This window comes from Vanessa cardui, chromosome 28, assembly GCF_905220365.1.
Source record: "Vanessa cardui chromosome 28, ilVanCard2.1, whole genome shotgun sequence".
In the NCBI taxonomy this organism is placed as follows: Eukaryota; Metazoa; Arthropoda; class Insecta; order Lepidoptera; family Nymphalidae; genus Vanessa; species Vanessa cardui.
Window position 1 is genome coordinate 2,652,513 of NC_061150.1, and position 14,303 is coordinate 2,666,815.

Genomic DNA, 14,303 nt, shown 5'->3' on the forward strand with positions numbered 1-14,303 from the left:
CTTATATATAGTCTGTTTTCGAATGGATGTCATTTTTTAAAAATCGAATCGCATAAAAATATATACGACCTTTTTGCAATCGTACTAATGTTATTAATGCGTTTCAGTTTGTTTATTATTTATGCTTCAACGTCGAGAACTTGTGATGAGACCTGACCTATTACGTCAATTTAAAGACTGTAGGTCGTTTTAAATTCCCATCAATTGTGGATCCATCCTATTGGACTACTCCAGAGATGAAACTGAAGTAGCAGCACCTGTTTCCACATTCTTGTACTGAGATAAATATACATTTATGACATAGTTAAGCGAACGAGCAAACGGGCCACGTGATGGTAAGTGGTAACACCACCAATAAACAATGGCTATCACTTGCACCGCCACCAAGCTTGGGTACTAAGATGTCCTGGTGCCTGTTACGTTAAGTCTCTCAACTTCCAATCACAAAACTAAGAATTGCTAATATTAGAGTATCTAATGTTTTCTTAAATTTTCGCGATTATAACACATTTAAATAAAACTAGTTATAACGGATTTGAATCGAAATATATAATAGTCTGCCCGTGACCACGAACGCTGTAAAGTGCTCGAAACGTCGGGATGTGAAAAATAATTAATATACGCGATTCAAATCCGTTATAACTAGTTTTATTTAGAGTATCTAACAAGTAGGTGTTTTTACCCAAATGGACTTACACCAATTTCGTATGAAAATTACCCTGAATTTGAATTTAAATGTTACACTGGCACACCCTTAAAACTGGAATACTACTGCTGTTTAGTGATTCCTATTCTGAGTTCCACAAAGCCCTACCATCAGTAAAAATATCCTGTAAGAGTCATATTGTACCCAATTACAATTTTACTAAGTGACATTCTTTTATAGTTTATCTGATGCCTCGGTATTCTACAAGCTAGATAAGGTCATAAGGTTCTGGGTTCAAACTACTGTTGGGCCCATAAAAAGTTATTTAAAAGAAAAAACTGCAAAGTTTCTTTCATTGGTTCGTCTCAAGTCAAGGTATGTGTCTCCGAACCGTTGGTAGTGTTTAATGTGACTGTTTAATTCTTCTAAATCGAATAAAGGAATTTCATTATTACGTGGTGGTAGGGCTTTGTGCAAGCCCGCCTAGGTAGGTACCACCCACTCATCAGATATACCGCTAAACAACAGTACGCAGTATTGTTGTGTTCCGGTTTGAAGGGTGAGTGAGCCAGTGTAACTACAGGCACAATGGACATATCATCTTAGTTTCCAAGGTTGGTGGCGCATTGACGGTGTAAGGAATAGTTAATATTTCTTACAGCTTCATTGTCTATGGGTGATGGTTACCACTTACTATCAGGTGGCCCATATGCTCGTCCGCCAAACTATTCCATAAAAACAAAAACAAACAAACATCATTCCATTTGATTGAGTTTTTCCGCATCAAAGTCCGTAAAGTAAATTTGAAGATCTAAGGATATATTTTAAGATATAATCTTGGAGCTAGAGACTCTCTTCGGGATGTTTTTAATAAAGTAATACTCACTGTTGCGTCACAGTATATTTAGTCAGTATATTATTTATTTGTCAAGCCTACTTGAATAAAGTTTATTTTGATTTTGATTTGATACTAAAAGGTTCTAAGATTATCTCCAAGTAAATTCGATTATTTTTGTTATTAAAATTTTATTATTCACATTTCAACATAAAAAAAATATATTCCACCAAAGAATGTCCAGTCTCCTCTTCTTTATTTTTCCGTTGCCATAGTTACATAATTAAAGTCATTATGTGACTATGGCCAGATATAACTCATGAATTTAAAAAGTTATTAGTGTATATATTACATAGTATTAAATAAATACATCATAATATAATATATTGGTTAATTAACCTTACAATACTTAGAGTCAGAAAACGGTAAGCGACTTTGTTGTATACTATGTAATAAAGCTACCATCGTTTCGTTTCGCCCAGTACAAAGATTCTAAAAATACTGACAAGAAACTCAATAGCTATTCGTTTTTACCATTTTAATTACAAAATACAACACTAAAGAAAACTAATTGCTATCTTAATTTAAAACATTAAAAAGATGCACTCCTAAGCGTCGTTGCGCGAACACTTTCCCGCCAATTTATGACACACGCTATAAATTCGGCGCGAAACGATGACAGGCGGCGCCGGTAGTAAAATAGCGGTCATTTCGAATGCACAGATAATAAAAAAACGCTTTATCGAATTTTATATTGAGTATTGTTTTTTTTCTGTGACGTATTTGTTATATTTTTATTATTCTAAACTGTTACAGTTTAAGTTTTTTTTTCTTAATCAAAGGAATCTTGTATACAACTTAGAGAAATGTATTAACGAAAATATTCAAATGCCGTCTGACTGATCGAAAACGTGCTACGGTTTTATAGTAAACTTTTATGGTGGTGTTATGGTGGTAATAGAAATGTTACCGAGATTTTTATTACCGATTTTATCGCATATTTTGTCAGCGTTATTTTAATTTCCTCTGATTTTGTTGTCGAGACCTTTTACGAATCTACTTAAGTAGGTTTTGTTGTTAAATTTTATTGTTTATAGCGTTTTTAAATTATGATTTTGAAATTAGTAGTTATACCTACCTTACCTGGAGATGGGCCAGTTGTTAGAACTCGAGCATCTTAACCGATGATTGCGGGTACAAACATTATATATATATGTGCTAAATTTGTGTTTATAATCATCTCTTGCTATAAAGAAAACATCGTGAGGAAACCTGCAGGTGTCTAATTTCATCGAAATTCTGCCACATGTGTATTCCACCAACCCGCGTTGGAACATCATGGTGGAATATTCCAATCCTCCTCCTCAAAGGGAGAGGAGGCCTTATCTCAGCATTGGGAAATGTACAGGCTCTTACTATGAAATAAGACACATGCAGGTTTCCTTTACCGCCGAGCTCGAGATTAATTGTAAACACAAATTAAGCACATGAATATTCAGCGTTGCTTGCCTGGGTTTGCACCCACAATCATCGGTTAAGATGCACGCGTTGTAACAATATAAAAATATATTTATAAAAAATATAATGTTCAAACAAATTTATATATTTTTATTAATAAAAAAATTATAAGACCTAAAACTTATCACCGTTGCCAAAATTGTATATTAAAAAAAAAAAATCTTTTCTTTCAGATTCCGCGCGTGTCTTAAACTCGCAGATACGTCAGTGTCGAACATGGTCGGGAAGCTATTTTTCAACATCGTCCAGACAAAATGCTTCATTTTGAAACCCGTGAAGATGTGCACACAGCGCTCCTGGTGGGGGAAATGTCTGAGGAGGGGGTACATGAAGCAGGCGTTCTTGAGAGATAATCTCCCGTATTAAACATGGCAACATTCGATCAATAAAATTAATTCAAAGCAATAATAAAACATAAGTTTGGATTATTGATAAATAAAATATTTATTTTAGTCTATATTTCTAGTATCTTTGGTAATGTCAAAAAAACATTTTGTATCTGTGGCCTGGTGCTAGAAAAATTCGATCACCATTATATTAAGTAATCTGTGCTTAATACAAGTTTAACATATAATATTATATTAAATTACCAGTGCCTAGTACAAATATTAACGCTAACTTAATTTTACTAACACATTGTCAAAATTTACATCGAATCAAAATACTGGAAACAACCACGAGCGTTGATGTTAACAAACGTTCTAGAATGCTAGTTAATTTTCAATGCTTTTTAACAGCGAAGTAAATAAAGTTAAATTCACAAATTATGATTCAGATTTCTGTCACTAGATGGCGCTATTTTGGTTTGACTTTTAAATGCTTTTTAACAGTGAAGTAAATAAAGATAAATTCACAAATTCCGATTTCTGTCACTAGATGGCGCTGTTTTCATTTGTCAAGCCGCCGTAAACAATGCACAGATGTTACATGTTTTCAGTATAACTGGCTACCTGAAACAGTTTTACTGTAAAGTTTGAAAAAGAACAAACGTAAAATGCATATAAAGCTTCCTCTTAAGTCGCTCTGTTTATTAATGACAACCGCATTAAATTACTTTACACAATTAAAAAAAGCACTTGTACAGACGGCGGGAAATACTTTGTTTTATATTTGAGATATAGTATAATAAAATACTCGGCATATAGCTAAATGCCATTTACACGTAATTAAAGAACAAACCTAGCCCAATTTAGTACCAGGCCTCAGAATGATTTCAATCAATCCCAAGTGATAAACAAAATATAAGGCTTAAGAATTCTATAATTTCTAGTATTCTTTTATTAAATCAGAATATAAAAAATATAGTCACTAATAAAAATATAATTTATTATGTTTATTATTTATTATATTATATAGACATAGATATACTCTTTTCGTTCCTATTTGAACATAATTTACTCATGATAGTTTTTAGCGCTTCTAAAAGAACAGATTAGAAAAATCCAAGCGTGGATTTTTTGGCTGTTTGGAATTGTACTTTGGCCTATCAAATTTAAAAAATATTTTAAAATATTAAACTTATTTTCCAAGATTAGTGCATAATCTTTTAGTAAAACTAGATTGTTTGGATTATTGCATTTGCTTAATATTTAAAAAAAAAATACGTATACTCGCGCCTGAGCGTATGTTGGATTTTTGAATAATCCACTTGAACTAAGTCCATCCCAGAATTATTTAGCCGTTTTTAACGTTAAAACAATTAATTTATATAAAAATTAAACAATGTAAATATTATTTTCTGCCATAATATCTTCCTCACGTTACCTAGTACTTGAAAGTCGCAAAAAATAGTTTTAAATTATTTATCTACTGAAATACATAAGTGTTATGCTGTGGTCTTCCAAACTTTTTTATTTTTTTTTTGATTTCCTGACAGTATCTATATTTAAAAGATATACAACGAAATTATATTCAAATCTTTACTATCAATGGCTGCTTTTGAGATTACAATTAAGTTGCAAACAAACCAGTAGTTTATTTTTGAATAATTTTATTTGTATCCTATGGTTATTTCTGATTGCCACTGCCATTGGTTTCTAGATTAAAATATATTCTAAATTATTATACACACTGTATATAATGTAAGTAACAGATTATATAGAATGGATGATTTATTTATTATCTACAATAATTGTACACGATTAAATTATACTAATCTAATTAAGTTCATTCATTTTTTCATTTTATCGTCAATAAATAAACCAACATTTCTTTTTTAAACACATTTTTTTAGTTAAATAAAGATGGCGCAGCGAAATTCATAAGTTTAACAACTTTGAAGTATTTGTTAAATATTTAATATGATAATCAATTTAATATTCAAATAGCAGTAGAAATTGATGTTACTAACTTTTTAAAATTTCTCGTTAAAATCGGTAGTTTTGAATTAATAATTCTACTCAATACTAGATGGCGTTAGTAGTACTTAGATTGCCAGTTTTAATTAAGTTTAGTAGATTACTGTAGAGCTTAGAATAAACGAAAACATGTTTGGCAAATGTTTTAAAATTTAAAGTAAAAACAAATTAAAACTTTCTTTTCAAGTCGTCACATATCTATTAAATAGAATAAGTAGTTTATTCAACTTGAGTTCAATAGAAGTCACGAATTTAAAACAAATATGTCGTCCGATTTAATTTTAAAAATGAATTAGTATAAGGTTAGTTCTTACTGCGCGAAGTTCCTGTATTTGACAATATTTGTGTAGTATATATGTGATTGTGTATTTTAAGAATAATTAAATGTTTATTAATAAGTACATAATTATTTAATTTTTTAAATATATTTGAAATGTAAATTTTAATCTGTCGTTATTTTTTTTGTATCTTCAACGTGTTTTGAAATAAGGTTGAGGTTTTATTTCTTATAGGAATCTGTTCTTAGTACTTTTGTAGGTATTCGAGTTTCCTCTAAAGACAATCTAAATCAAGCAGAAATAAAATATTAGAAATTGAATTGATTGCATTATTTACCCACCTTATTATTGACAGTACTTTCCCACCAACAAGCTCTTATAAGCTATTCGACATTGCAAAAAAATAAAGTGTCAATAGGGAAGATACAATATTTTTTTTTGTGTTTATTTTAAATAACTCCATATAGGATAGACCAAAAGTATATTAAAAATCTAAAACATTGTAAGAAATGCAGTAAAATTTATATTTAAATTTAATTAGCAAAGAATGCGATTTCAAAATGTCAATTTAAATTGAACCATTCACAACAAGTCAAAAACCATTTTTTTTGAAAACTTTGTTGAAGTAGATGAACACGTTGGCACAAAACATACGACAACGTTTTTTTCGGAGTATCGATAGTCCGTTTTTCGTTTTTTTTTTTTCAAAAGAGTTTTTCCAAAAAAGTATCTCAAATGTCGAGAAAAATGCATAAGTTGAAAGCCATTGAGGACAAGTATGATTAGTGGGCCAGTGAGACAGAAGTGACGTCAAACGAAATATAGATCCGTTTTCGCGCGAAAATTTAAATATTGAATATTTAATTCGATATTTTTATCAGAATTAAAAAACAACTTTTCCTGGGCAACTCATCCTCCACTAAATAATATGAAATGGACTTTAAAGTCAATCAAATAGCCTATTTCCTCCGTGCTCGGTGGAATTTGAATCATGTTTGTCATAAAATATTTGACATCACAGACGTTTTACGTTAATCTTTAGCTAAGATCGAAGCATAGTATAAATAAAGTTTATTCAGGTTAATAAATTATTCGATAAAAATAAATTAATAGTTTGGAATCGTTAATAATACGACATAAAAAACATTAGTATATTAAAGCAATTAATTTAACAAATTAAAGTGACAATACAATTTTTTTTTAATATCTATAATATTGGACCAAGAAAAAACATATTGATCACTAAAATGTTTTGACTTTTGTGCAAGATTCAATTAATTCTGGTAAAAGAAGATTAATTGGTGGTTTTAATTTATTTTAGACTAAAATTTATATTACTAGTTAAACGTGAATATATAAAATTATAATCACTATTAAATAAGTAGATTGTAAATTTATGACAGTCACGAAAAACAAAGTCATTGTTTTGTAATGATTGTCTTGTGATGTATGGGATGATTTATATTTCTTGCCAGTCTATTGGCATATATAAGTAAGATTAAAAAAAATGTTTGAAAACTCAAGCTTTTCTGCACCATTAATCCTGTTAATTTCTAATGAAATATAAATAAAATCAAATGCATCCTAGTTGCGGAAAATTAAATAAAATGAAAAAATAAAACCAGACATTGTTTATTCTAACCAGACACGCAAACAGAAACCTAACTAACCGGCTTTATTTATAAACATGAGCCAATTAAAGGTGTACTAATCAAACTCACTATTTAGAAAATGCTATCAAGACGGAGATTTGTCATTATTATTGTAAATAAATAACTGATTATTCTAATATATATAGAAACATAATAAATAACATAAACATATATTGTTTGAGCTTGTACAGCCTATCATATGTTTATTTTTATGTGGACACGAGAAACCACCAGGGCGGGAACAGTTAGGTTAACTAAACAAATAAAACGCCAACATATCAGTGTGTATAGTATTTATGTAACGTATAGGCTAGGTGTCGGCGGCGTGTTTGGCGCGCACGTGTCTGCGCAAACCGCGCGCATGCGCGTAGGCGGCGCCGCACTGCGCGCACGCGTGCGCCTGCGCCGGCGCATGCGTCGCCATGTGCTCGTGCAGGCTCACCTTGTAGCCGAATTTCTTGTTGCATATATTACACTGGAAGCAATTATATTATTCTCAAACATAAATTCATATACTTAAAACAACAACAGCCTGTAATTTCCCACCGCTGGACTAAAACCTCCTCTTCCTTTGAGTTGAATGTTTGGAACATATTCCGTGGCACTTTTGCAATGCCAATTATTCAACCAACCCGGTTGAATAAACATGTGGCAAAATTTCTATGAAATCAGACACATGCAGGTTTCCTCACGATGTTTTCCTTCATCGCCGAGCACGATATGAATTGTAAACACAAATTAAGCAAATCAATATTGAGCTTTTTAATGTGTATGATATTCAACATAAAGAAAATGATACTGATTAAGCAAATATACAGTCAAGTGTGACGTTTAAATGGTATGTATGTTTGTATACCTCATGAACTTTGAGCCCCAAATGCCTTTTCTGGTGGGCTCTCAAGTTTGAGCTGGAGACACAGCGCTGCGGACACACATTGCACCTGTAGGGACGTTCGCCCGTGTGTTTTCTGGAAACAAATTAATATTAAATTAATAAAACTCTTATTTATCTGTGTAAATTATTTTTGTTGCCATATGAACAAATTCTGAGAGTGAAAGATTATACTTCTTTACTGGTAATATGCCCCACATCAATTATTTTAAGACTCACTGGGAATCTATTAATCAATAATCAGAGTCCAGTAACCATGCTCACCGGATGTGAACAGTAAGGGAAGAACGCTGCCTCGCGCGGAAACCGCAGTGTGGGCAAACATGCAGCTTCTCCCCTGTGTGTGTAAGTTTGTGCTTGTTCAGATAATCTTTCCTGTTGAACACTCGACCACAGCTCTGAAATTGATAAGATTTTAATTGGAAAGATATAATAAATCTTGTTAAAAAACTGTTAGAAATTTAAAACATTTTAAAGTTTTTCTTTTTAATTTTGCAGTTTTAAAAAAACGATACTTAGGTTAAAAAAAACAAAAAGTCAGGAAAGAAATTCAGCAGAAATTTCCTTTCGTAAAAGTGATAAAATCGGTTGATGTATGTATTAGGTACAATTTCAACATTAAATTAGTGTAATTATTAATCCATTGTATATTCAAACATTCCTTTTATCCCAAGTGACCCAAGCTGAGTCTAGCTGGCATATTTTTTTTATAATAATCATTATAACAAAATATTGAGTTTCCTACAATTAAATAGATATACAACAGATTTTTTTTTAAAATCCATCATACAGAGAAAAGTAATTTCATTTACACTGGTACCTTTTTTAATTAACCTGTTGGGATTGTTACCAATGCTACTAAAAATATTTATTTTAAATATAAATTCATTTATAAACATGAGCCAATTAAAGGCCTGCTAATCAAACACACTATTTAGAAAATGCTATCAAGATGGAGATTTGTCATTATTATTGTAAATAAATAACTGATTATTCTAATATATATAGAAACATAATAAATAACATAAACATATACTGTTTGAGCTTGTACAGCCTATCATATGTTTATTTGTTTTGATTAGTTAATAAACTATGTAAAAATGTATGTAATCATTGTTTAGTGTTGATAATAACTGATGTTAATAATATCCACAAATATAGTTTCGAGTTTCATTTCTATAGGTAGTCTATATGGCACCTTATTTAAATTATTTTCAATATCTGAGTACTTTAGTTAAAGTGATTTATTTTTTTGAATATTTACAAAAGTCATGCTCTACATTTGTTTATGTTAATGCAACTATAAAGTTTAGTAGCTATCTAGAGTTTAGAAGTTGGAAATGTCTGTGCCCCCTTGTTACAGAAAGATATTGTATTTGTAATAGAACTATTTCAGATTTTATCAGAATCGCTGACCCATTGGATTATGATAGTGCACCTTAATTTGTGTTTGACATCTATTGAGACTGGTGACCAAAACTGTGTCAGATTTACACATACTTGAACATATTATCACAAGGATATCATCATCAGTATATGCTTATGCAAAACTTGCTATAACTTCTCTTACCTCACAAACATATTTCTTTTTATCTGTATCATGTTCTATCTCTATGTGTCCTTTCAAATTCTCCATCGTCTTGAATAATTTGTCACATTTCTGACAGTAAAATATTTCCTCCGGCAGCTGTATTGGGACGTTCTCTCTATGGTCACGCATATGTGCCTCATACATGCCTCGTTTCGGTAAATATCTGTTACATGTATTACACTTGTAGCCATCTTTAAGTCCTTTGCAGAAGTGTATTTCGTGAGAGGACCTCGACTTTCTATTTTTGAATTTCTTCTCACAACCGAAACATTTGTATGAGCCATCATTGTCTATACCGTGGTACTTGAAATTATGACTTTTGAATTCGTCAGCGTTTTCACAGTCTATCATGCACATGTTACAGTATGTCGGGGTGCGTTTCGGTTTATATTTCCACACTTTAATTTTCGATTTATTCGAATGCTTACTTTCACAATCGTCTGTATTAAGATCATCATACAAATCGTGTAGGGAACCATTTTCGATTTCTTCGTTATCCTTTTCTAGTTTAATATTTTCGCACTTATCTGATTTATTATTGTTTAAAATTTCACGCAACTTTCTATCGGTTTCTTGGCAGAACTTTTTGAAATAGTGAAATTTGTTTATTTGTTTACAACATTCCTCGCAAGCCTTGTTTGGATGGATGCAATGAGATAGGTCTATGTTTAAACAGTCTATAATCTTTTCAACTAAATCTGTTTTTATCGTCTTGAAGTTATTTTCTGAAGATAATTCTATAATTTCCGTGAAAGCGTTACGACTAAAACAAAGTCTACATACGTCGTCTTGTTGGAAGTAATCGTAGCTATATACATCTGAATTGAGCAGCTCTAGGTCATAAGACATCGCAGCTAGGAAACTAATTACAATTTTTAATAAATGTTAAATAGTTTTATATTTAATTTATGTCACACCAAAACAACTTTTGTTGATGCGTTCTTGAACTTGATGTAAACGTCAGTGTCATCATTAATACTTCTGACATTACAAAAAAAAAAAAATTCATTAATGCTCTCATTTATAAATAACCAAGATTAATACTTGCAATCAGGCGGAGATTATTAATATTATAGATTTCAAATTTAAACCACAGAAATATTTAATGATCCAGGTTTTAGTATCATACAACGCCATCTCTCGAGGAGTAGTGGAATATTGCAACGTTTTTTTTTTATTTATGTGAGCACCATATTTTGTATTATTATAACTAACGTTGAATTATTAGAATTATCGAGCAAAGGATTTACTCTCATTTTAAAATTGGTTTCTTTAAGCAAAGTTACGCACAACTGTCTACTGACATGTTTTAAATAGTTTCCACAAATTGTTTTTAAAGACGCTAAAATAGCTAAGGACATTACCTAAAATTAGTTTAATTTATTGGCATTTATAATTAACTTAAATGAATATTTTTAAATAACATTTACTCAAGGCAAACCTTTTGTGTCACTTTTTTACTATTTCACCATTAACGAGAAATAGGTAGTGTGTCTGATAATTGCATTCTTCTTGTCATCTCTACCATGTAAATAAATTACGAAAAAAAATCACATATATAACTTTATATTTTAATGTTGATAAACAACATAGTTTCAATAATAAAACCTTAACTACAGTTAACTTAAAATAAAATTTGTACAAAGAATTAACCAATCACAATATGATGCTATTTTTAATTATTTAAACATTCGGAATAGCACACGTGCCAATGTTTTTTGCGTTATTAAAAATAAACACCTGAGTAATATTTTTGACGTTTTCACAATCTTTGTACAAAATCTATTTAAACTAACTAGATATATCATAGTTATCTCACGCTTTTATTCTTAAACTAAAAACTTTCTTACTTCTTACACTGATATTAGGATATTTCTCAGAATGTGCGACATAACCTAAAAATTTTTTTTTTTCAGTTATTAATGGCTAAGCTTAGTCAAACGGAAAATGGATGTGTCTAAATCTGCAAAAAACTTCGTAGTTTTAATATGGACTACTAAATGCAACCAAATATAACCCGTAAAACATATTAAAGTTTATTTTTATTAAAAATAAAGTTTTTTATTTCATTGCTTAAGCCTATATTTTACTTACATTAGTTTTCATTTAAAAAATATTGTTTCAATGAAACTGTCGTGTTGAGTTGAATAATACAAAACTTGTTATCACTGAGTCTAAATTCTTACTAACATTTATGTTTTTCAAGTTTATTTTGAAGAGTTTTTTTTATGAAATCTGACAATTTCTTAAAATTTTATAATATTTTTTGACCAAGATTAGAACTTATACAGCCTTAAAATTATTTTCATGAATGTTATTAAGACTATCATTTTACAACAATATATTTCCCTTCTGTTAAAAATATACAGCTGCAAATGTTTATTTATTCCTCTTCTCTCTCGAGATCTTTGTCCTTCTTCTTCTTTTTCTTCTTTTCTTTTCTTACTGAGTCATCAGCCGCTTCTGTCGTTTGATCAGCATCCACTGTGGTGTCTGCTTCTGTTGCTTCTGTACCCTCCATAGCTTCAGTGTCACGCTTTTTCTTCTTCTTCTTTTTCTCTGACTTTACTTCAATAGAATTATTAGGATCCTCAGCATTTGAGGCACTTGCTGTTCTCTTCCTACTGGCATCAGCGTCAACATCTCCATTTTCACCATCTTTCTTTGCTTTGTAATCTACATAACTATTTAACCATTCCGAGGGTGTGTTTTCATTTGGTTTACCATATTTGTCTAGTTTACCTTGCTGTATTAATATTTTCTTTTGGGATGCTTTAGGTCCTAAGCCCCATTTTCTGGGATACGTGTCTCGTTCCATGATGACCCTTTTTAACTTAGCTGCTACGCCATGATCACATGACGCCATTGTTGACGTTGTCATGAGAGCGATGGCTAATGCAACGGCTTCTCCTTTTGTCGTCACAATAACTATTTCTTGATCTACTTCGATGCCATCCTCGTATCTCAAAATACCAGGTAGGAGGACTTTAGCACCGTAACATACAGCATTAACTGCACTGTCCTTAATGAAGATTCTCTTATGGGCCACCAATAAACCTTCCAGAGGTTTAATGACCCTTCTCAAGTAAGTTTCATCTTTATGGTTTTCGTAGGCCCATTGTGCGTCTAATATATCATGCATGCTCACCATGCCTTCCTTCTCACCTTGGATACCAGATCTCACTCTCCTGAGCTCAATCATTTGACCACCGACACCCAACATGAGACCCAGATGTACACACATCGTACGTATATAGGAACCTGCCTCACAGCTGACCCAGAATACACCAATGTTACGTTCTTGGTCATAATCTAGTAGTTTACTGTCGTACACTGTACGCACACGGAGTTGACGCTTCACAGCTGATATTAAAGGAGGACGCTGGAATAGTGCTCCCCTGAGCTTCTCGAGACCTTGAGTGACTTTCTTCAAGCTCTCTACAGCCGAGTGTAAATTGAACACGGCCACGTACTCCTTACCAGCGTTCTGCTGGGACTTCACTAATCTCGTGGCTCTGTCTATGCACACGATCAGACAACCTGTTACCTTCGGATCGAGTGTTCCCGAGTGGCCGGTTTTTTCCACTTTCAATATCCTTTTTATCCACGATACGACTTCGTGGGAACTAGGGTTGCTGGGTTTGTCTACATTTATGAATCCCGACTTCACGTATTCGGCTATCGAGCGTTTTAGAGGCGAACTACCGAAGGACAGCGGCGTGTAGTGGTTAGTTCGGACGTTGAGGCGATCGAAATTCTTCAATAACAGAGGCCAGTACGCTGTATCGAGCTTGGTTACACTCTCCGATGGTTCGATTTTGAAGTCTCCTAACTTTTGATATGCACCCAGAGTAACTGTTTCCTTTCCTTCCTTGTTTTTCTTCTTCTTCTTTTCCGAAAACACCTCCGTGCCGGATTGCAATACATCAGTCATCTTTGCAGATGATATATATCAAATTGTAAACTGAATGTATTTAATTCATGAAAAGTGAACGAAATTGTTCACCAGTCCTACTTTGTGGATAGGGGTATATATTGTTATTCAACACGTGCAGCACATGAGGTTAGCTTCATGGGGCGCCGTGTGACAAGTGACAGATGCGGTATGTTTATACCACAGAGTAAAATTAGGACAAAGTTTTTAAATTCGTCCGAAAATATTTATTTTTATTATAAATCTAATTTTATTTACTAAAGAAAATAAAACAGTAATTATTTCGGAAGACTGGATTGTAATTATTAAAAAAAGAATTGATAAAACTAAACCTAAGCCTTTTTATTTATTTGTTAATGATTTGTAAGAAATATATATACACATCGATAAATAAACAAATATTTGTACATCTTTAAATATCACAGCGTGAAGAAAGAGCAAATTTAAGTTCATTTTTAAGCACGCGTTTTTTATAGCACGTCAAGTGTAAGTTGGCGTGTGGCAAAAACATGTACTAATTTTTTTTGTTCATTTATATCTTATTTGTTTTAATTACCCTTATTAAGAAAACTTACCCAAAATCTATTAAAAATGAGACGT

General features: G+C 31.7%; 3 protein-coding genes across 5 annotated transcripts in view; 1 reads left to right on the forward strand and 2 right to left on the reverse strand.

The window, feature by feature from the left end:
• The window catches only part of LOC124541611, an 87,773-nt gene extending 83,933 nt beyond the window's left edge, over positions 1-3,840 (forward strand). For 2 of the 3 annotated variants that reach the window (XM_047119533.1, XM_047119532.1), the window contains exon 5: positions 3,173-3,839. In XM_047119533.1, coding sequence (XP_046975489.1) covers positions 3,173-3,365 — 193 coding nt within the window. In that variant the 3' untranslated portion in view covers positions 3,366-3,839. Of the gene's footprint in view, positions 1-3,172 lie in introns of all 3 variants that reach the window. The other variant, XM_047119531.1, reaches the window with a different exon arrangement.
• A 3,449-nt stretch (positions 3,841-7,289) lies between these two features.
• Positions 7,290-10,732, reverse strand: LOC124541750 (zinc finger protein OZF-like). The gene is made up of 4 exons (XM_047119695.1): positions 9,749-10,732; positions 8,443-8,576; positions 8,143-8,254; positions 7,290-7,761 (listed from the first exon to the last, which is right to left on the reverse strand). Exons 1-4 carry the CDS (start codon positions 10,616-10,618, stop codon positions 7,597-7,599), a joined length of 1,281 nt encoding a protein of 426 aa, XP_046975651.1. The 5' UTR covers positions 10,619-10,732; the 3' UTR covers positions 7,290-7,596.
• Positions 10,733-11,525: 793 nt separating this feature from the next.
• LOC124541557 (H/ACA ribonucleoprotein complex subunit 4) lies at positions 11,526-13,867 on the reverse strand. Its single transcript, XM_047119475.1, has one exon. It carries the CDS (start codon positions 13,701-13,703, stop codon positions 12,153-12,155), a length of 1,551 nt encoding a protein of 516 aa, XP_046975431.1. The 5' UTR covers positions 13,704-13,867; the 3' UTR covers positions 11,526-12,152.
• Positions 13,868-14,303: the final 436 nt, after the last annotated feature.

Coding starts and splice junctions, on each gene's coding strand:
- LOC124541750 (XM_047119695.1), bottom strand. CDS start 10,618: ATGTCTTATGACCTAGAGCTGCTCAATTCAGATGTATATAGCTACGAT. Junction 8,577..9,748: donor AAAAGAAATATGTTTGTGAG/GTAAGAGAAGTT, acceptor TATCAATTTCAG/AGCTGTGGTCGAGTGTTCAA. Junction 7,762..8,142: donor TGGGGCTCAAAGTTCATGAG/GTATACAAACAT, acceptor AATTGCTTCCAG/TGTAATATATGCAACAAGAA.
- LOC124541557 (XM_047119475.1), bottom strand. CDS start 13,703: ATGACTGATGTATTGCAATCCGGCACGGAGGTGTTTTCGGAAAAGAAG.